This window comes from Bos indicus, chromosome 8, assembly GCF_029378745.1.
Source record: "Bos indicus isolate NIAB-ARS_2022 breed Sahiwal x Tharparkar chromosome 8, NIAB-ARS_B.indTharparkar_mat_pri_1.0, whole genome shotgun sequence".
Lineage (NCBI taxonomy): Eukaryota > Metazoa > Chordata > Mammalia > Artiodactyla > Bovidae > Bos > Bos indicus.
In genome coordinates, this window is record NC_091767.1 from 83608722 (window position 1) to 83631969 (window position 23248).

The 23248-nt window shown below is 40.2% G+C and overlaps 1 protein-coding gene and 1 pseudogene across 3 annotated transcripts; one reads left to right on the forward strand and one right to left on the reverse strand.

Annotated features, from left to right (window-relative positions):
• Positions 1 to 557: 557 nt before the first annotated feature.
• Positions 558 to 658, forward strand: LOC139184688 (U6 spliceosomal RNA; annotated as a pseudogene).
• Positions 659 to 13992: 13334 nt separating this feature from the next.
• FAM240B (family with sequence similarity 240 member B) lies at positions 13993 to 22875 on the reverse strand. 3 transcript variants are annotated; one of them, XM_070794319.1, is made up of 2 exons: positions 22733 to 22875; positions 13993 to 14727 (listed from the first exon to the last, which is right to left on the reverse strand). In XM_070794319.1, exons 1-2 carry the CDS (start codon positions 22873 to 22875, stop codon positions 14634 to 14636), a joined length of 237 nt encoding a protein of 78 aa, XP_070650420.1. In that variant the 3' UTR covers positions 13993 to 14633. The 3 variants fall into 3 exon arrangements, 1 of the variants encoding a protein (XP_070650420.1); XR_011567963.1 differs by lacking the exon at positions 22733 to 22875 and adding an exon at positions 20471 to 20660 and having other exon boundaries at positions 14615 to 14727; XR_011567962.1 differs by lacking the exon at positions 22733 to 22875 and adding an exon at positions 20444 to 20660 and having other exon boundaries at positions 14618 to 14727.
• Positions 22876 to 23248: the final 373 nt, after the last annotated feature.

Sequence of the window (23248 nt, forward strand, 5' to 3'; positions counted from 1 at the left end):
ACTCCAATAAAAATTAAAAAAAATAAGGATCTCATAGAAAAATGGATACAATTATAAATATTCAATTAAATACAAATATTCAATTAATATAAAAAATAAAGACTATCAGGTATTTTCTTCTTTTATGAGAGATAAAGTCTGAATTAATAAGTCTTCTTTTTGAGAAAAGGGGAAAAAACACCCTTTATCAATGATTTTAGTTTTTCAAAAGTCAAGTTCTTTCTCTGGAATGGAGTTCAAGGCAATGTAGAACTAGAGAGTTTTCTATAATGTCAAAGACAGTCTTCACTGAAGGTAGAATTGCATTTCTTTGTTTATTCATTTAACTAGGATACACTGAGCTTCCACTGTGTACCTAGCATTCGTTTAGACAATAAGAACTGCCTTCAAGGAGTTCATAGTTTAGTGAGAGAGAGCAGATGTCAATGGAACAAACATAAAACTCACACTGGGTGCTGGGCAGTCAAGGGGATGTATGACTTGTGATGGCCTTGGTCTTGGAAGGCTTCCCTGAATAAACGCAGGATGAGTCAAACTTTACAGTCAAAAGGGAGAAAGTGCTCACTTCAGAAGCACAGAGACTAAAATTGGAACAATACAATTAGCATGGCCTCTGTTCAAGGATGATATACAAATTTGTGAAGTGTTCTATATGTTTGCATAACAATGTGAAACTGTTTAATGCTAATAAAATATATACTTAAATTGGCTAAAATGGTAAATTTTGTGTTAGGTATATTTTGCCACAGTATAAAAAGTGGGTATGGTGTTGGGATGGTTCCATTGCAGACAGAGAGAACAGCAGGTACCAATGTCTTGTGGGAAGAGAGAGCATGGATGAGAGGAAAGCCAGCAGGGCTGATATTGTAGGCAGACGCTTTACCGTCTGAGCCACAAGATTCCCCTTTCCATCCTAGTCCATGGCAACTTTTTAAAACATATTTCTGTTGCTGTCCTGTTGAAGGCTCAACAACAATCTCCCACTGATCTCAGGACAAATATTAATATCCAGATTTTCTATGGCCTTTTCTCTGCCTGTGACCTCAGCCTCATCTCAGGCCATAAAACATCCTCCAAATCTTGACAAACCAGCCCTGCTGGCTTTCCTCTCATCCATGCTCTGTCTTCCCACAGACATTGGTACCTGCTGTTCTCTCTGTCTGCAATGGAACCATCCCAACACCATACTCACTTTTTATACTGTGGCAAAATATACCTAACACAAAATTTACCGTTTTAACCAATTTAAGTATGTACTTTATTAGCATTAAACACTTTCACATTGTTATGCAAACATAGAGGATGGAAAGTGGGCAGAGTGGCAGTGGATGTGGTTGGTCAGCTGGGAAGTGTCCGGGTTCTTCAGAAGAGAGATGGAAGTCGCTTGAACTAGGGTGTTGAGGCTGAGGTGGAGAGAAGTGGATATTAATAAATCTGAGAAAAGTCAGAGGGCCAATGACTGAACTTGTTGAAAGGTTGCTATGTGGGATGAGGGGAGAAACCAATCAAGAAAGATCTCCATGCTTCTGGATGGATGGTGGTGCCAGTGCTTAAGTCAGGAACCTCAGATAGAAGGAGTTTGGAGGGGTGATCATACTTCTTGTTTTGGACTTGTTGAGTTTCTGAGTCTCAGGAAGTTTGCAGCCACCAGTGCAGGGGATTCTACACGTGGGGCATTGGTGCAGGGTCAGCCTAGGCTCACACTGATTTCTCGGAGGGTTTCTAGTGATACGATCTGGTTCACAGCATGACTTGTTCTCTGAGGCACATTTGTCATGGGACATGTGAGAACCCATGACCACTCCCAAGACAGAAAACAGGTATAACATCCAGTCCGCTCCACTTGGCAGCTGACAAAAATAACTTTTTCTTCTTCTGAAAGGCTGCTCTGTGAGAGAATCTTGACTAAACCATACATGGTATGGGTGGTAGATAAAATAGGATTAGGTGAATATAACTAGGAAAGCATTCATGTCTTCAACTCTAGTCTTTTAGACCCATGGATTACCAGTCTTTAGAGTGCTTCTGAAGCATCAAGCATAAAAGGCAGATGCTATGTGCTAATTCACTGAAGCTAAATGCCATGTTCAGTCACAGTCCTTGAGTCTCTGAACAGCTGCCTTTTCATTTACTGATTTTGGAAAATCAAAAACATACACATTTGAGATCCACCCAAGGCAGAAGTAGCATCATATTTTTGAGCTTCTCTCCTCACTGCTTTAAACTTCTCTGTAATGCCTGCCACCATCCCAGTCCCATCTGAGGTAACACCATTCTTTATTCATGCCCCACCAGTGAAAGACATGTAAAGGCTTCAAGTGAACAATAAAATGTCAAGAAAACATCATTTTAAAAGGTTCTGGCTTGTATAGCAGGTGATGGAATTCCAGTTGAGCTATTTCAAATCCTGAAAGATGATGCTGTGAAAGTGCTGCACTCAATATGCCAGCAAATTTGGAAAACTCAGCAGTGGCCACAGGACTGGAAAAGGTCAGTTTTCATTCCAATCCCAAAGACAGGCAATGCCAAACAATGCTCAAACTACTGCACAATTGCACTTATCTCACACGCTAGTAAAGTAATGCTCAAAATTCTCCAAGCCAGGCTTCAGCAATACATGAACCGTGAACTTCCAGATGTTCAAGCTGGTTTTAGAAAAGGCAGAGGAACCAGAGATCAAATTACCAACATCTGCTGGATCATCGAAAAAGCAAGAGAGTTCCAGAAAAACATCTATTTCTGCTTTGTTGACTATGCCAAAGCCTTTGACTGTGTGGATCACAATAAACTGTGGAAAATTCTGAAAGAGATGGGAATATCAGACCACCTGACCTGCCTCTTGAGAAACCTATATGCAGGACAGGAAGCAACAGTTAGAACTGGACATGGAACAACAGACTGGTTCCAAATAGGAAAAGGAGTACGTCAAGGCTGTATATTGTCACCCTGTTTATTTAACTTATATGCAGAGTACATCATGAAAAATGCTGGGCTGGAAGAAGCACAAGCTGGAATCAAGATGGCTGGGAGAAATATCAATAACCTCAGATATGCAGATAACACCACCCTTATGGCAAAAGTGAAGAGGAACTCAAAAGCCTCTTGATGAAAGTGAAAGAGGAGAGTGAAAAAGTTGGCTTAAAGCTCAACATTCAGAAAACGAAGATCATGGCATCCGGTCCCATCACTTCATGGGAAATAGATGGGGAAACAGTGGAAACAGTGTCAGACTTTATTTTTTTGTGCTCCAAAATCACTGCAGGTGGTGATTGCAGCCATGAAATTAAAAGACGCTTACTCATTGGAGGGAAAGTTATGACCAACCTAGATAGTGTATTCAAAAGCAGAGACATTACTTTGCCAACAAAGGTCCATCTAGTCAAGGCTATGGTTTTTCCAGTAGTCATATATGGATGTGAGAGTTGGACAGTGAAGAAAGCTAGAAAGCTGAGTGCTAAAGAATTGATGCTTTTGAACTGTGGCGTTGGAGAAGACTCTTGAGAGTCCCTTGGACTGCAAGGTGATCCAACCACCCCATTCTGAAGGAGATCAGTCCTGGATGTTCTTTGGAAGGAATGATGCTAAAGCTGAAACTCCAATACTTTGGCCACCTCATGCGAAGAGTTGACTCATTGGAAAAGACTCTGATGCTGGGAGGGATTGGGGGCAGGAGGAGAAGGGGACGACAGAGGATGAGATGGCTGGATGGCATCACTGACTCAATGGACGTGAATTTGAGTGAACTCTGGGAGTTGGTAATGGACAGGGAGGCCTGGCATGCTACAATTCATGGGGTCGCAAAGAGTTGGACACAACTGAGCGATGAATTGAACTGAACTTAGCTTGTATAAAGGCCAAATTCTAGGGTAAGTTCAAAAATTTATGGCCCTGGAATTGGCTAGTCATAGTCAACTTAAAAGTGGTTACAAGTATGAGGTAAACCTGTAGGTTTGATGGTAAATATATATTGAGGGAAACCTGTTAATCTTCAAAGGTCAACCTAGATGACCTTTGAAGTATCCTCAAGAAAATACAGTACAAATGTGAATGAGGCTACATGTAAACAAATATTACAAGTATATCTAAGGAAAGCATTCCATCATGAAAATAGAAGGGTAATAGTATACCTTGAGTGAAAGAAAAAGAGTCAAAAAATGAGAATGTAGGGCAGTTTGTCACTGTTCTGATTCCTTAGTCACCAAGCACCATTCTCTTGTTAATTTAGCCCTGAATGTTAGCTTTGGTCTGCAAGTGGAAGAAGGCACCAAAAAGTTGGTACAATGATTCGAATCACTTAATAAAAACATTCAAATTGCATATTTAAAATATTCTAGTTGCAAAATACTGTATTGTTATTCAAATTCATATCACTTATTTGATAACTTAGGTTGGTGCTAGTCTGTTTCATAGCCTCCAAACTGCTTTGGTCCCCCTCAGGAACACACAATCTGTGGGGTAGTCGGATGCTTTCGACTTGCCAGTAAACAGTGTGTGTGTGGTGGGGGGTGGGGGGGGGGAGTATGCACAGTCATGCTGGACTCTTTGTGACCCCGTGGACTGTAACCCACCAGGCCCATCGGTCTGTGGGATTTCCCAGACAACAATACTTGAGTGGGTTGCCATTCCCTGCTCAAAAGGACCAGGGATCAAACCCATGTCTCCTGTATCTCCTGTACTGGTGGGTGGATTCTTTACCACTGAGCCATATGGAAAGCCCCTGCCAGTAAACAGCATTTTGGTTTAAACAGAACATTTTGGATTTGATCATATGGTCTATTTAAAGTTCCATTGCATATCAGGACTGGTTTAAATAGTCTCTTATCTATGGCTTTTAAACAAAAGCTCAGTCTTTGGGATGTCACCATCCTGTTTTTCCCCTTGTTGTCCCAGAGTACGAAGCTCGTTCCTTATAATAAAGAGTTTGCCTGACCTTCGTCCCTGGGAAGGAGACTAAATCCTAGGAATTTCCTGAGTAATAAGAATATCTTTGTTATTCATGAGCCTCTGGGATCATACCAGAGTTTCTTCTAACAAGATAACTCAGAATAGAGATTGGTCACCAGAAAGATGAACCATGTAATTAGAGGACTGAGGTTTTGAGCCAGTTTGATCTCCTGGGAGGAGAGAGAAGCTGGAGATTAGGTTCAGTCACATGGCCAGTGACTCCACCAATCATGGCTACACAATAAAATCCCAATAAAATCTCTGGACATTGAAGCTTGGTTAAGCTTCCTGGCTGGGGAACAACACAGTAAAGTCTGAGGAAGGTGATGCACCCTGATTCCATGGGGAAGGACATGGAAACTTTGTGTTCATAACCGTTTCAGATGTCACCCTACGTATCTTTTCTTTTGTTTCATCTGATTTGAATTCTTTTTAATAAGATTGTATTTATAAGGATAGTGCTTTCTTAAGTTCTGTGAGTCATTCAAGTGAATTGTTGAAACTAAGCGGAGTTATGGGGGCCTCCTGGAGTTGTAACCATTTGGTCAAAAGAATAAGTGGCCTGGGAATCCCTGAACTTGCGGCTGGCATCTCAAAGGGGGATGGTCTTGTTGGGGACCTGTGAAGTCTGATGCTAACTCTAGGAGTTTGCATCAGAATTGAATTGCATTGCCAAGCACAAAGGTTGTACTCATGGCAGCAGAAGAGATATATCTGCTCTGTCCTGGTGTCCTTGGGATTCCTGCTGGGGCACATCCCCCAGGTAACTTTGCAGACCTGTGATTAGCTTCCATATCTGCCAACACCAAAATCTATACACTTAACCTCTTGAATCTACTAACAACTTTGTATTTGAGTCTTGGTCACTGTCTTAGCAAGCAACACTTGAAAGCTAGACTTGTAGATTTCTGTTGCCTCTGTTATTCACTCTCCCAATCACTATTCCATCCAAGAGAGTTGCCCATTAATAGTTGACTGCTAATTATTAAATATTTATTTTAAAATACTGTGAATTTAATAACAGGAAGAATCTTGGAAAAAAAGTATCATCAGGTCACACTTGGTAAAAAGTTCAATTCAGTTCAGTTGCTCAGTCATGTCCAACTCCGCAACCCCATGAACTGCAGCAACCAGGCCTCCCTGTCCATCACCAACTCCCAGAGTTTACCCAAACTCATGTCCATTGAGTCAGTGATACCATCCTACCATCTCATCCTCTGTCGTCCCCTTCTCCTCCTGCCTTCAATCTTTCCCAGCATCAGGGTCTTTTCCAGTGAGTCAGCTCTTCGCATCAGGTGGCCAAAGTATTGGAGTTTCAGTTTCAACAGCAGTCCTTCCAATGAACACCCAGGACTGATCTCCTTTAGGATGGACTAGTTGGATCTCCTTGCAGTCCAAGGGACTCTCAAGAGTCTTCTCCAACACCACAGTTCAAAAGCATCAATTCTGCGCTCAGCTTTCTTTAAAAAGTTAGCCCCAGTTAAACACTCTTATTTTTTTAACCAAGTTTTAACACCCAAATTTTATTATTTGGCGTTGTCCTCCCACTCATAAGACCTGACAGGGAAAAGATAAAACATGATAATTCAAGTGGTGTCTTCTGGGACTCCTTCATGTCCACTTATCATCACAGGGTCCCCGCCCTGTGCCGTATTTGGGGGCACTTGGTTTACTGCGTGTGCTTTAGTTGGCAGGTAGGCAAAACAAGAATGATGCCAGATTTGTGTTGTTTCACCCTATGTTCAATATGTGTCAGACTAGGACAGCAGAAAATAGAGAACTAGAAAAAGAATACCTAGTAAATACCAACCAAGGAAAACTGGGGTAGCAATATTAATATTAGAATAAGCCTAAAGTCTGTGATTTCTTTGTTGCACATTTCCAACCCACTGAGCAGCCACATTATTCAATCTTCTGTACTCATCTGGAGGATGAATTCTTGCATTCTATTTTTCAACTAGTCTTATAAGAAAGCTTAAGGTTCTTCTTGGTTGTGATCTGGACATGCTCTTAGTGCAAGGTCGACAAGAAAAGTTCAACTTTGACCTGACCTCGAGGCATCATCATTGATTCTGAGGTCTTACACCAAGACTAATTCCTCTGAGACCTGGCTCTGTTTTCAGTTATGTTTATGACCAAATCTTCAGAGTCAGACTTGTGTTTTAAACTAACTTCTGGAAGGAGGAGGGGCACTTGTTGGTTGACCAGGAAACAGAGATAGATCAACATGAAGTTTCATCCACTGATAGTGCAGGGATCCAGGCAGTGCTGTGGGGCTTCACTCAGCTGGACCCTCCTGGAGACACCAGGTGCTGGTAAGGAAATGGATACTGCAGAAAAGTGCTAAGTATTTGGTCTTAAAAAGTTCAGCCTACTCTGCCTCCCTCTCTTATTTAAGCTAAAGAAAGAGGTGAAAAAGAGTAATTACAGAGGGACAAATAGTCAAGGGAACAAGGAAGGAAGGGAAAAAATCAGTGTTTAAAATGCTGATCTTTGGAGGACTTTTGATCAGTATCCAGGATTGGGCTTTCCCTGCTCTCACAGCTCACTCACCTTCCTGTGCTGTGGGAGCTTCTGAGGAAAAGCTCTGTGAGGGAACATTCCTCAGTATACTGTGAACTTTTATCTTAACCATGGGTATAAGCTACTATTTGAATTTTTAATACAGTTGACATTTGAATAATGTTGGGGATATGGTCCAGACTCCCTGCGGTTGAAAGTCCACATATAACTTTACAGTTGGCCCTCTGTGGTTATGTGGTTATGCACGTAGGGATTCAACCAACTGCAGGTCATGTAGTGCTACAATACACATTTATTGAAAAAAATCTGAGTATAAGTGGGTCTGTACAGTTCAAACCTGTGTTGTTCAAGAATCAGCTGTACACTGAAATAAATGTACCCCTGCCAACACCTATTTAGAGCTCTGTAGTGACCGGGACTTTTCATAGACACGGATCAGATCAGAACAATAGAGATCTCCTGTCCTGGTTTTAAACTGGGGAAGGGTCCCAAACCTCCACTGTTCCAACATCATAGACACTGTTCTAACATATCTGTGTACCATCTGTCTTGTTATTTGTTTAGTATTTTAAAAAAAAAAATGTGTTCACTTTCTTTTACTTAAATAAATGTATATAAACGTTTATAAATCTCACCCAGTTTTTTTTTTTTTTTACCAATATATACAAATATTTATGGGCTTCCCATGTGGCTCAGTGGTTAAAAAAAAAATCTAAAGATGCAGGAGATGTACCAGCACCATTTATTTTTTAAAAAAGAAAAAAACTATCCTTCCTCTCAGGTGGCTCAGTGGTAAAGAACCCTCCTGCCAATGCAGGAAGTGTGGGTTCGAACCCTGGGTTGGGAAGATCTCCTTGAGTAGGAAATGACAACCAACTTCAGCATTCTTGACTAGAAAATTCCATGGACAGAGGAACCTGGCAGGTTACAGTCCATGGGATCACAAAGAGCCAGACGTGACTGAATGACTAAACTGAGTGACTGAGCAGGTACACATGCACATAAATACTTATACACACCTATTAAGCATTTTTAAAAGCCTTTTACCATCATTTGTCTATCACATAGCAGGAGATACTGGTTGTGAGAAAAGACTCATTACCAGTTGAGTGGTACCACCTCCCTGAGGACGGATGGACTTTTAAGGAGCCAGCCTGTATTTATTGCACTGGAGTGACACCCTGGGCATCGAGGAAGTATCTGAAGACAAGAGAATGTTCCATGTGGGAGGAACTATAACGTATTTTAGTATCAATCCCAAATAAACAATGTTTAAAATATTGGCCTCATTCGTAATGTACCCTCTCCTGTCACGCCAATGTACCCTGTTCTGTCATGGTCTTCCTTTGGGGAAGGCTTTGCTTCTCACCTGCACTTCAACTGTGCCTCAGTGCTCATGGTGTTTTGTGGGAGGTGGCCCAGTGTTACAAACAATCCTTTGATTTATCCGAAGGTCACTGGGCTCATCTTATCTGAATGTGTAGGACAGTAAATCTTTTTAAGCAGTGTCCACTCCCCACTCCATTCCCATCCACCGTGTCTCCAGTAGCAAAGCCTATAAGTTCCATGTTGTCTACTGGCTGGACATGTATTTCAGCTAGTCTGCCCCAAAAAAGTCAGTCTGAGGGCTTCAGCACTGATCTGGATGTTGACAGCTCTTCACAATTTTACCACTTAATTGCTTTGTGAAAAAAGAGAACTTCTGCTTTCATTTCTTCTGTCACTGATACTGGATTGTTTGTCCAAAGACAAAAAGACCTTTTATAGCTACTTATCAATCATAAATTGAGCTGTGGTTTAAATTCAGTAAAGCCTTTTTGAGTGGTGTTCATCTCTAATCTGGTGCAATTCAAGATTTTACCATTTTCAGTTTATGTTTCCACATAACACATCACATGACACAGGGTAATAAAAGGAAATGTGCTAATTAATTTTGAAATAAAAGGCTGTATGTTTAAAGGTGTTTAAGTCAAAGCCTAAGGGAAATTAGTCATGTTTTGGTCTCTATAGTTCATCACTTAAGACCACATTCTTATTTGTACTTTCACTCACCTTGAATGAAATGAAGATCTCATAAAGGGTACATTTTCCAAATTAAATTATTTGGATAAACATAGTTTTAATAAAGACAATCCCTAGCATCTGTAGAGTGCATTTTCCACACCATTGCCAGGATTGTTTTATCAGTCACTAAGACAAGTTCTTAGCAAGTTACTGCCCTGCTCAAAAACCTTTGATGAGTCTCCATTGCCATTGGAGACTCATCAACTTTGGAGACTCATCAGCTCCTTAGCCAGAGTTTTAAGGGCCTCCTCATTTAACCCCAATGCATCTCTCCAGCTAAAATATCAGCTCATTCCTCAGGAATGCTGTTCCCCATCCTTGAAGGCCTGATCTTGACCTCTCTATGAGACCTCCATGCCTCTTTCAAGCTGGATCCTTATGCCTTTCCTATGGCCTTACCATGCTGACTCAGTTTCCATCCCTCTTTCCTGAAATAAAATTGACAAATTATATATATTTAAGATATACAACATAATGATTTGATACATATATATTTTGTGAAATGATTACCACAGCCAAGCTAATTAACATTTCCATCATCTCACTTAGTTACCTTATTTTGTATGTGTATGTATGCTGCTAACACTTAAAATCTACTCTTTTAGCAAATTTCAGATACACAATACACTGTTATTAACCACAGTGGTTGCCAGGGGCTGGAGCCTGGAGGAAATGGAAAGATGGTATAACGTTTCAGTTGTTCAGGATGACTAAGTTTTAGAGATCTAGTGTACACCTTGGTGACTGATTCAGTTTTGTTTGTCTTTCTCCATTCAATCCTGTCCCCTCAGGAGAAGCCATTCCCAAGTCTGGCTAAGCATCAGAATCTCCTGAGGAGCTCAAATGAAAATGCAATAATTCCTGAGCGCCATACTAGACCAACAGAATTAGAATCTCTGGGGGTGGAGTCCAGGGATCCATAAACTTTAATAAAAGTTTTCTAGATAATTCTGACTGAGGCAGAAGGTAGATGCATCCCCCAGTGTGAGCAATTGGAGTTCATTCCCTGTGGACAGGAACTCCAAAATATCAATAGCAGGACAAATCTAGAGAGGAGGCTGGGCCTGCCAAGATAAGAGATAAGAGTCCACGTATTTCTCATTCTCAAAGTCAGGGGGATCTTCTGACTAGAAAACTCCTTGGAAGTAAAAAGGGGAGCGATGCCAAGCTACCCATAGTCCTCTTCCCTGGAATCCGTCCTGGCTGAGGATGTGAGTGCACACATAGGAGGATCCTGAGATATATCAAATGCAGACTCAGAACCAGTCTGCAGAATGACCAGCCAAAGGAAACCTGGAAGAAATGACTCGTATAAATGACAGACTATCACAAGGGCATGACTCTCTCTTTGAGTTTACCTATGTGTCTATCTACACGTACTGAACTCTTTCTTTCTCTTCCTGATGAGGAACAGAGTACATCATGAGAAATGCTGGGCTGGAAGAAGCACAAGCTGGAATCAAGATTGCTGGGAGAAATATTAATAATCTCAGATATGCAGATGACACCACCCTTATGGCAGAAAGTGAAGAAGAACTAAAGAGCCTCTTGATGAAAGTGAAAGAGGAGAGTGAAAATTTGGCTTAAAGCTCAACATTCAGAAAATGAAGTTCATGGCATCTGGTCCCATCACTTCATGGGAAATAGACGGGGAAACAGTGGAAACAGTGTCAGACTTTATTTTTTGGGGCTCCAAAATCACTGCAGATGGTGATTGCAGCTATGAAATTAAAAGGCGCTTACTCCTTGGAAGGAAAGTTATGACCAACCTAGATAGCGTATTCAAAAGCAGAGACATTACTTTGCCAACAAAGGTCCGTCTAGTCAAGGCTATGGTTTTTCCAGTAGTCATGTATGGAGGTGAGAGTTGGACTATAAAGAAAGTTGAGCGCCGAAGAATTGATGCTTTTGAACTGTGGTGTTGGAGAAGACTCTTGAGAGTCCCTTGGACTGCAAGGAGATCCAACCAGTCCATCCTAAAGGAGATCAGTCCTGGGTGTTCATTGGTAGGACTGGTGTTGAAGCTGAAACTAACGTTGAAGCTGAAACTTTGGCCACCTGATGTGAAGAACTGACTCGTTTGAAAAGACCCTGATACTGGGAAAGATTGAGGGCAGAAGGAGAAGTGGATGAGAGAAGGATGAGATGCTTGGATGGTATCATGGACTCAATGGACATGGGTTTGGGTGAACTCTGGGAGTTGGTGATGGACAAGGAGGCCTGGCGTGCTGCAGTTCATAGGGCTGCAGAGTCGGACACGATTGAGCGACTGAACTGAACTGAACTGATGAGGAAATTAAACCAATAAACAAATGGAAAGAAATCCTCAACCACTAATGGTCAAAGAAGCAACATGATGTCACTCAACACTTCTCAGATTAGAAAAAAATTAAAAACAGCTATGATACATATTACTGGCAGCAATTTAGAAGGAGGGTACTCTTATAGACTGCTGGTTCACAGGGGAGTTTCACCAGCCTTTTTGGGATATGTTCTAGTAACATTTTTAAAGTAGAAACTGCAGTAATGTTTGCTTTAATTTCCTATTCCTCAAAATCAACTTACTTTCCAGTTCAAAACCACTAGAATAAAGGAATTGTATTTACTGCTGCATTGTTCAAATGGCAAAAACCTGGATGTAGCATGACTGTTCCATCTCTAAAGCAACTGTTGACTTTATTATGGTGCATCTGCACCATAATATGATCCCATTAAAAAATGTATTTAATATTAAATATGTATTAAAATATATTTTGATATATCAGGAACAGTTGAGTAAGGAAATCAAGATGCAGAAAAATCTGATATCATCTTATTTTGTAAATTGTTACCACACAAATATATTCACACAAAGTCCTGTAGATGTAGAGTGTGTGTGAGTGTGTGTTTGTTGTGTATGTGAGTGTGTGTGTTTGTACATGGCTATGTGAATACAGGAAAAACTACAGGAAGCCTCATATTGGGTAATTAATATGGGAAAAGCGGTACAAGTGTTGCTGATGGTAGAGAGTGCAGAAAAAAGGGAGGGAGCAAGCCAAGACAGTAAAAACAAGATTAATAAAAACTAATAAAAACAGTAATAAAATCATATCAGCATGTATATTTATGCACTTCTATAAAATTATATACACATATATATGTATACACAAAATTTGAAAAAATTAAAAATACAAATCTAATCTATTCATTTCACTACCTGTCAAGGGCTTCCTAATTCCCCGTGGATCAATACAGAATCTTTAGCTTGGGCTCCAGGGATCCCTGCTCACATCTCCACCCTCCTGTGAAATAGTTGCCCTCTTCATTCTGTGTCACAGACACTTATTTCCGGGTCCATCACTTCCCAGGACCCTCTCCTCTACCCTGCAGTCCTGCTGCTCCTCTTTAGTTCTTCTTTCATGCTGTTTCTTTTCTTCTGCATGACTCTTACTCATTTTTATAGGCCTCAGCTTAAACATCAGTGTCTCAAGGGGCTTTCTCTGACCCTCCGATGTGGTTAGGTATTCTGATGTTTATTCCCATGGTTCTCTGTCCTTACTAAATTTCCATTTTATTATTAGCCTCTTTCCCCAAACTTTGCTCAGTTTTTCCCAGCTATAATTTACTACTTATTAGTTGTATCTGGGCTTCCCTGATAGCTCGGTTGGTAAAGAATCTGCCTGCAATGTGGGAGATTCTGGGTTGGGAAGATCCACTGGAGAAGGGATAGGCTACCCATTCCAGTATTCTTGGGCTTCCCTTGTGGCTCAGCTGGTAAAGAATCTGCCTGCAATGCGGGAGACCTGGGTTCGATCCCTGGGTTGGAAAGATCCCCTTGAGAAGAGAAAGGCAACCCACTCTAGTATTCTGGCCTAGAGAATTCCATGGACTGTATAGTCCATGGGGCTGCAAAGAGTCAGACACAACTGAGCAACTTTCACTTCACTTAGTTGTATCTGAATTGGATAAGAGCCTATAACAAAGATTTGAGCATTGTACTCTGTATCTCATAACTGAGGGATTGTGGAGTCACCTCTCTAGCCCTCTTGCCACCCCGTGACCCCCTCAGCCATAAGGATCTCTTTTAGTTTTACAGTGGAAGAAGTTTATGCCACCACATAGCATCTATGAGCATCTATGAGTGCTGTGATACTCTCCCCAATACTGTGTGTGTCATTCTCTGGATCCCTCTGGCCATTTGGGCTCTTTGGCTGGCTGGGGCTTCTCACTCTGCTCCTGTCCACAGTGAGGCATCCCTGGGTAGAGGAGTGGAGGAGCCCTAGTTCCTGTGACTGACAGAATCCCTCCTGATCTGTGACCATAATCATGTCTGGGCCCAAGAGGAGGCTTCAGTGAAAGTGACTTTAAATTCCAAAATGTGTCTAAAGGCAGCTGGAGCTGACACTTGCTAGAGTGTCAGAGAACTAACCATGACAGGCACGAGGGAGTTAACACAGGGCACACACCATTAGGACACAACAACCAAGTTTATTAACATTCTCTTGCTTTCACTGCATGCTTCTAATTAAAAGTTTATAAAAATTTGTATGAGGAGAAAATAATTTAGTTCAGTTCATTTTCAAACCATAATGTTAAAAATTATTCTTTTTATAAGAATGATTTCTTTCTTTCTTTAGCTTTCTTTCTGTTAGCAGTAGCATTTCTGTCTTCATTTTAAAAAAGGCGATGGGGACAGGAAATAAGATCAAATGACTCTGTTTTTCCAGAATACTTAGGGAAGCCAGGTTTCCAAACAGTAATTGCCCCTGGTAAGCCTGAATAAAATATTCAGATTTCAAAATGAGAAGAAAATGTGGAAATAAATTACATTACGTGGATCTTTGAAATTTTGAAGTGCTAATTCCAAGAGATTTTTATATTAGATACCCCAAGCTTCGTATCCCATTGGCGGTCATCCTGTCCTCTGTGACAGGGAGGATTGAGATGGATAAAGAGTCCCATTAGCACTAGGGGAGGTTTCACATGTAAATCCCTTCACAAATGGGAGAGCAAATAAAGAGCGTCCTGCTTAGTAAGTCAACATAACTTGGGTGTTAGTTTTTTCTCCTAGAAAAGTGCCCTTGGTGGTTTGTCATCTTTGAGGGGGATGAGGCAGGAAGCACTCAGCCCACAGTGCTTGTCTGCTTCTCCTTCCCATCAGGATTGTCCAACATCCTCAGCCTTTTCTCCAGTCTCTGCTTCCATTCTTCTCTGAGCCTGAGGAGAAGAAACAATATTCGTGGTCATTGCATTTGTTTCCGCATCTGCTGGTCCGGTGAAGTTTATTTTCTTCTGAAGAATATTCTTAAGAGAAACAAATGGCTTTTACAAATTAATGAAGAAAGTAATAAGAGTAATGAACAGTCTATGAATGTGTAATTTTCTCCAAAATTCACTCCTTCTGAAATCCATATGCGGATTCAGTGTAATATCAATCAAAATCCCAGCAGGACTTTTCTGTAGCTATCAACAAGCTGATTCTAAATTTTATATGGAAAGGCAAAAGAAGTTGATTAGCAAAACAATTTTAAAGTAGAAGAAAGTTGGAGGATATAGACTATGTGACTTTGGGACTTAATATAAAGCTACCATCATCAAGACGGTGTAGCATCAGTGAAGGAACAAACAGATCACAGAACAGGATAGAGTATAGATATAAATACACACAAACACAGACAACTGATTTTTGATCAGGGACAAAGACAACTCAATGGAGGAAGGATGTGTGAGTGCTCAGTCGCTCAGTCGTGTCCACCTCTTTGTGACTCCATGGACTGTGGCCCACCAGGCTCCTCTGTCCATGGGATTTTCCCAGCAAGAATACTGGAGTGGGTTGTCATTTCCTCCTTCAAGGGATCTCCCCAACCCAGGGATCCAACTCACACCTCCTGCATTGGCAGGCAAGTTCTTTACCACTGAACCACCTGGCACGAAGGATAGCTTTAAAAAAAATGGCACTGGAACATTATACATCCATATTAAAAAAAAAACATGGCCCTTGACCCACACTCCACATCTTATGCAAAATTAACTAAAAATGGATCATAGACTTGAAGGTAAGTAAGACTAAGGCTTCAACAAAAAAGCCAAAAAATAATATCTTCATGATCTTGGGATCAGGAAAAAATTCTTATATACAACACAAAAAAGCATGATTCATAAAAGAAGAGAAAATTTGGGACTTTATCAAAATTAAAACATTTACTCTGTGAAAGATACTGTGAAGAGAATAAAAGACAAGCCATTAACAATATTTGCATGTAACATGTCTGATAAGAGACTTGTTTCTAGAAAGTATAATATTTCAAACTCAATAATAAGAAAATAATATAATGGATAAAATATTTGAACAGCCATTTTTCTAAAGAAGTTATATGAGTGGCAAATAAACTCACAAGACATGCTCAACATAATTAGGATGAGTGGCAAATAAACAGATAAAAGATGCTCAATTAAATTCAGTTTGAAACAGTGAGATGCCATTTTCACCTGTTAGATTATAAGTGATTAAGAGTTTGACAACACACAGTATGAGTAACAGTAAAATTTGGCATTCCCACACTTGAGTGGAAGTTTAAACTAAAACAACTTCTTTGCAAGACAAGAGGGCGATAGTTATCAATATTTTAAACATTCATCCTTGACATAACATCTTCATTTCTATGAACTTATCCCATAATATTATCCGCGTATGAAAAATGTATGTATAAGTATTCTTATTGCAACACTGATTGCAAAGTCCCCAAATGAAAAACAACCTAAACGTCCTTCAAGGTGATTGGTTAAATTGTCACATCATTACAGTAGAAAACATTAAAGAACTGAAAATGTTAATATAGAACAACTTCCAAGAGTAAGTTAAAAAAGGAAGTTGCAGAAGAGTGAAGATTGTATAGGTCCCATTTTGTATAGAAATATAGCACACATATTTATTTGCTTATTAAAACTAAAGTTTTGGGGAGACATATATGAGAAATTGTTGATGGCTATTTTCTCTGGAGAGCATGTCAAGGAGCCTAACTGAGGACACTGGTTTTCCAAGGTATATACTTGGTTAGTTTCTTAAGTTGGATAAATGCTTTCATTCATTTATGAGGGCAGCCATAAAAAAAAATAACACAGACTGGTTGGCTTAAACAACAGACGTTTATTGTCTCATAGTTTTAGAGGATGGGAGCTTGAGATGGAGGTGCCAGCAGGTTTGATTTCTCCCAAGGCCTCTTTCCTTTGCGTGCAGGTGGCCTCCTTAATCCATCCTTTTCTCTGTGTTTGTACCTTCTTGGTGTCCCTTTGTGTATCAAACCTCCTCTTCTTATCAGGACAACAGTTAGATTGGACTGAGACCTATCATAAAAGGTCTCATTTTAACTCTCATCTTTTCTAAAGGCACTATCTCCAAATACAGTCATGTTCTGAGGTAGGACTGGGGGTTAGGACTTCCACATACAAATTTTCAGGGTGGGAGGCACAACTCATAACAATGCTAAAGCAGTGCATGATTATTATGGATAAATTAGAATATATAATAAAGAATACAGAAAACTTGGATTCAGCTTTACTTTTCAGTCTTATAAGTAACCCTAAAGTGAATACGATAATATGGAATACTCTTTCTATATACTAGTCTACTTTCATTGAAGAGATTCCCAGCGGTGAATAACGAGAGGGTGTAATTTTTTTAAATTTATTTTTATTTTCGACTGCACTGGGTCTTCATTGCTGCGCTCAGGCTTTCTCTAGCTGTGTCTAGGAGGGGCTACTCTCTAGTCCCAGTGCATGGGCTTCTCACTGCAGTGGTCTCTCTTGTTGCAGAGCATGGACTTTAAGGTGTGCAGGCTTCCATAGTTGTAGGCTGTGGGCTCAGTAGTTGTGGCATATGGGCTTTAGTTGCCCTTAGGCATGTGAAATCTTCCCAGGCCAGGGATCGAACCCATGGTCCCCTGCATCGGCAGGGAGATTCTTAACCATTGGACCACCAGGGAAGTCTGAGGGTATAAATATTGTGAAAGCTCTAGGCATCTATTACCAAACTGTCTCCAGGAAACTTCTTACTTAAAAGTCTGCTCAATTATGGGCTCAAGAGAGAATGCAAAGAATTTGAAATGTTGGCCTGTTGTTTGGTGGTAGTTGTTGCTTAAGCACATTAGCAACCAAGGATGGAAAGTTGAAATATTGAGAGAATTGAATACTGTAAAGACATTGGTTATCATTCTCATTCTGCTTCAGCTTTAAATAGAATGAATGACACAAAGATATAATTTTCCAGTTTGAAAGGGGAGATAAAACTTGTAACTGATGCTTTTCCATTAGTGGGCACGTACTTTACACATGGACTTCCCTGGTAACTCAGTTGGTAAAGAATCCACCTGCAATGCAGGAGACCCCAGTTCGATTTCTGGATCAGGAAGATCCCCTGGAGAGGGTTGCCATTTGCTTATCAAAGGGATCTCCCCAACCCAGGGATTGAAACTGTGTCTCCGGCATCTTCTGCATTGGCAAGCAGATTCTTTACCACTGTGCCACCTGCGAAGCCCCAGTATCATGCAGGTTCATCATTAATTGAAGGGGCTTTAACTTTTCCTTTGTGTGGCGAGCGTGAAAATGTGTTGCTCAGAGATCCAGCTGGCCAACTGCCTGTTTTTGGCAAACTTTTATCAGAATATAGCCCTGCCCATTTGTTGACATACTGTCTGTGACTACTTTCACACAGTGGTAGAATAGGATAGTTGCAACACAAGAGCATATAACCCACAAAGCTGAAAATATTAAGCATTTATTGTTTGTCTGATTTCATCAAATCATAGCTGAATTGCAATCACAGGTGGACTATCGACACAAAGGTTAGCAAAAGCCAATAGAAAGATGCTATGAGAATCCATTGGCTATATGAAATGTGTAATAAAAAGCATTGTACATTTTCTTATGATTTGTAAAGATTTGTGTTACACATCTTTATATCAGTAAAATTTATAATAAACTTATGTACATATATGTGTATATATATCAGTTCAGTTCAGTTCAGTTCAGTCGCTCAGTCATGTCCAACTCTTTGTGACCCCATAACTGCAGCACGCCAGGCTTCCCTGTCCATTACCAACTCCTGAAGCTTACTCAAACTCATGTCCATTGAGTCAGTGATGCCATCGAACCATCTCATCCTCTGTTGTCCCCTTCTCCTCCTGCCTTCAATCATTCCCAGCATCAGGGTCTTTTCAAATGAGTCAGTTCTTCCCATCGGGTGGCCGAAGTATTGGAGTTTCAGCTTCAGCATCAGTTCTTCCAATGAATATTCAGGACTGATTTCCTTTAGGATGGACTGATTGGATCTCCTTGTTGTCCAAGGGACTCTCAAGAATCTTCTCCAACACCACGATTCAAAAGCATCAATTCTTCAGTGCTCACCTTTCTTCATAGTCTAACTCTCATATCCATACATGACTACTAGAAAAACCAAAGCTTTGACTAGATGGACCTTTGTTGGCAAAGTGATGTCTCTGCTTTTTAATATGCTGTCTAGGTTGGTCGTAACTTTTCTTCCAAGGAGCAAGTGTCTTTTAATTTCATGTCTGCAGTCACCATCTGCAGTGATTTTGGAGCCCAAAAAAATAAAGTCTGTCACTGTTTCCATTGTTTCCCCATCTATTTGCCATGAAGTGATGGGACCAGATGCCATGATCTTAGTTTTCTGAATGTTGAGTGTATATATATATATATATATATACTCCACAGAGAAGTAGTTGTTAAATATTTACCAGCACACCATAACTTGCTTCCCATTTTTCTTTCACAGGAGCTTCCCCCAATAAATCTCATACTCATCTAACTTCATCTTGCCCTCTGCTTCTTGGAGGACCCAAATGAACACATTTGGAATGATTAATTTATTATAGGAACAGAATTTAGGAATCTGGGGTTTATGACACATTTATTCACTTTTTTATAATAGCTATATCACTGTATATTACCAGATGGATGATAGATGCCACTATCCACCTAAATCCCCATTAAATCCTGTTTTATGAGTATTTATACTGTTAACTGCCCCTTTCTGGTCACTATCTTTCATTACTGTCCTGCTTCTCTATCTTTGTGCTCTCAGTAATTTGGTGAATGGAAGTGTGTATATGGACCTTTTAGTCTGTAGTAAGAAAGGTCAATATGAAAAAGATAATACTTAAAAATTGGTATACAGAGTCAGATACAGTAAAACAGACATTAAAGCTTGAAGAGAACTTTTTTTCCCTTAAGCCTAGAAATAGTGACCTCCCTTTTCAAATGGAGACCAAATAATACTTACTATTTATTGTTCTAGATTCATCTGATTTGTGGAGGAGTTGTAATTAATATCTGGGAATACAAATTCTGCTTGATTAGTATGGGTTTTGACTAGAAAGCAGGATTTGGTGAGGGGGGTGGTGAATCTTAAACCAGAATCCTAAGAATCAGAGATCAGTTGGGCACATAATTAGTGTTTTTCTATCACGTGCTTGCTAGGCCCAAATAAATGTGTCAGTTTGGTCCTCCAAGAAGCATAATTGAAGGAATTACCTATGGAAAATAAAGCAGGGGCTGGGGGGTGGGGTGGGGAAGGAAGAAATGATTGGATAGGAAGAACCCCAAATCACAGCAGAGTTGACATAACTGATAAGCAGGAATCAAAACAGAGGAAGGTGAATGGTCTTGGGGTGAGGACTAATAAACCCCTCTTGTCACACAAGTCAACCAGATTCAATGTATATTGACATTGTGAGTTCAGCTAAATTGTGAAGAAGAATTTTGAATGTCATACTTATTGCATTAAAACATTATTTTTTTCATATAAGTATTATACAGTTACTCAAATATAGTTTCAGCCTGGTTATTTAGACTTAGATGTTCATGTAAGTTATCATCTAAATTGAGATTCTTTGGAAAATAAAAGGGAACATAATACATGATGCTAACAAAATGATATACATACACCTGGACTGTCCCAGCACACTAGGAGATTTGTTCATTATTCCCACAGTACGCTTGACTTCTCTCAGATTGTTCTCTCAACAGTTATTTCAAACCTGTTTTCTACTTCTCCAGGGGACTGACACCCGCTGTGTTGCTTCTTTCTAGCCAGACTCAGAGAGAGTAAGAGAATTTCTAGTTGTGAGACCACCCACTTTTTGCCTTGTGATCTCATCGCCAGGACCTCTTCAACTCACATGTGTTGCCAGGGTAATTGGATTTCTGCAGCTCTGGCTGCATTCCTCCCCATCAGTGAACCATAGGCGTGTGCTAATAAGCATGTCCATGGTAAAATGCCTGTTTCCACTCTACCCAGATTTGGTAAAAAGTCTTGCTGGTTAGCTCAGCTGGGGAACAGAAGGCATTATTGGCTCTAGCATGGGTGAAAATTTGTGAGATTTTTTTTTTTTTAGATGTTTGTCTTCTACCGTTCATTTAGAACATTTCTTGATTGCACAGTGGCTTGAATTTGCCACTTTTTAAAATGGAGGGTAAAAATTTTTTTATAGTGTTAGTGTTATATGTTTGTTTGTCACCTACATATGTGCATTTTGGAAAGTCATAACCCAGGGGGCTGAAATAGGAACCCAAGTGTTTATGCTATTCATTGGTCTGGTCAAGTGTACGCTGGAAAATAATTATTCTAGGACAAAGTTTCAAAATGTATGGTTACATTAGCAATATATAAACAAATATTCTGACATTTTGTTTTGATTTCTCTGGGTACTGGGAGCTGAAGAAGGGTTTTAAGAAGTTAATGTTGGTACAACACAATACATGTGAATTATATGTGTTTTTAGTTCAGTATACTCAGAAACATGGAGGCACATGCCTCGTTCTCCCTCAGAACACAGATGCCATCACACTTGTGAATAAGCATCTTAGCAAACAGACAGCTTGGCTGGGCTATTCCCATTTCAGTAATGGAGAACCCAGACAGTCCCTGAAAAGTTGAGCTGATTTGTCTGCTCCAAGGTACTACACACATGAGGGCAAGTGCTGGCCATTTTAGTCAGAGCAATGTTGACACATGTGACACGTCTTCTCACATAAATAAATGTTCCCCTCTCAGCAGACTCTTTTAGCTAGAACAAGTTCAACTGCCAGTGAAGGGAAGATCACATTATCCTCCCCATCCTTAATATGTAGATCTTAATATGTAGGATCTCAGAGGTGGGATCTTTCATACTTTTACACATCTGTTGATCTAACTCTGAAATTCAGTGTAACCTTGTGTTCTGGGGATTGCAACAGAGGCAGGGTGAGGAACAGATTTTTTTCAGTTCATTAAGATATAAATAACAGAAACTCAATTTTGTTTATACCAAAAAAAGCTTGTTCATATCTATATCATTTATTCTCAATCAGGGGCAACTCTGTCCTCCAGGGGACATTTGGCAGTGTTGGGAGATAATTTTGGTTGTCACATGGGGGATGGGAATCCTACCAGCATCTAATGTTTTGAGGGATACTGCTACACTTCTTACAAAGCACAGGACAGCCACTCCACTAACAAAGAATTATAAGGCCCTAAATGTCAGTAGTGCTAAAAAGTTGAGAAATCCTGATATAGATGGTGGCATGAGTAGAAGAATAAATCATGTCTGTAATTTTTTATATTTTATGATATTTTGACATCTTAGAAAGCGTAATGGCCACAGAAAGGCTGCCTTTCCCAAGGCTAGCCCTTTCTTTTGCATGCCAACCAATCCTGAGTCTGTGGCCCCTACCACCTCCTTATCTCTCTATCATACATAAAGTCATATTTCTTCTGCCCTATACCATCCCAGGGCCAGGACAAGCTCCAGACAACTAGAGACCACCCATAAATCCCAAAACCCCTGGGCATTATTCAAACTAGCCAATCCTAAGCTGTTTACTCTGCCTTGACTTGTCTTTTCCTTGGAAATGCCAATAAACGCTCTGGCTTAGACTTTCCCCTTGCTTTCATCTTCTGTCTCCTGGCCAAAACCTGGTGCTTCCCCTGTGGCACTGCATGGCATGCAGCGATACTCTCACTGAAAGCTGTGAATATAATAAAAACCTTCCTTCTAAGCCTTGTTCTCCTTTTGATTTCTGGCTGCACTGACCTAACAATATCGCTTCCAACATTTGCATAATTAGCACAGTGGGTAATGAAAATAATTCAGCTTCTCCATCTTCACATCTGGTATATTTCTGGGGAAATCTCCCTTGAAAAACAGTGAAGAAACAATTCACATACTTTCTCAGGGCACTCCTTCCTTGACGATCTTCCTCCAGTTCCCGGTAACAGGTCTGTTTGCTAATTTCCTTCTCCCAGAAGCTTTTGAGCTCATGACAGGTTTCACAGCAGAAGACTTCTCGACGAATGTATTGATTGTTCATCCTCTAAAAATAAAAAGAAAAACAAATCCAAGTACTTCAAATAAAGCCACTCTAATTTTGGAATGATGAAAGATGTTTGAATCCATACACTGCTATTTACAGATTTTGTGACCCCATGGACTATAGCCCTCCAGTCTCCTCTGCCCATGGAATTATCCAGGCAAGAATACTGGACTGGGTAGCCATTCCCTTCTCCAGGGGATCTTCCCAACCCAGGGATAGAACTCAGGTCTCTTGCACGGCAGGCAGATTCTTTACCATCTGGTCCACCAGCAAAGCCCTGGTTGCCTAAATATGTGGGGTTTTTTTAATTCCCCTTAAATCAGTTTTAGTATCTTACTAATTTTGTCATTAAATAAAGTAAAAAATTTGA

What these genes read in the sequence shown, in the direction of transcription:
- FAM240B (XM_070794319.1), bottom strand. Translation starts at nt 22,875, where the DNA reads ATGAACAATCAATACATTCGTCGAGAAGTCTTCTGCTGTGAAACCTGT. An exon ending in GGAAGGAGTGCCCTGAGAAA is followed by an intron (nt 14,728 to 22,732) that starts GTATGTGAATTG and finishes TCTTCTCCTCAG; the next exon opens with GCTCAGAGAAGAATGGAAGC.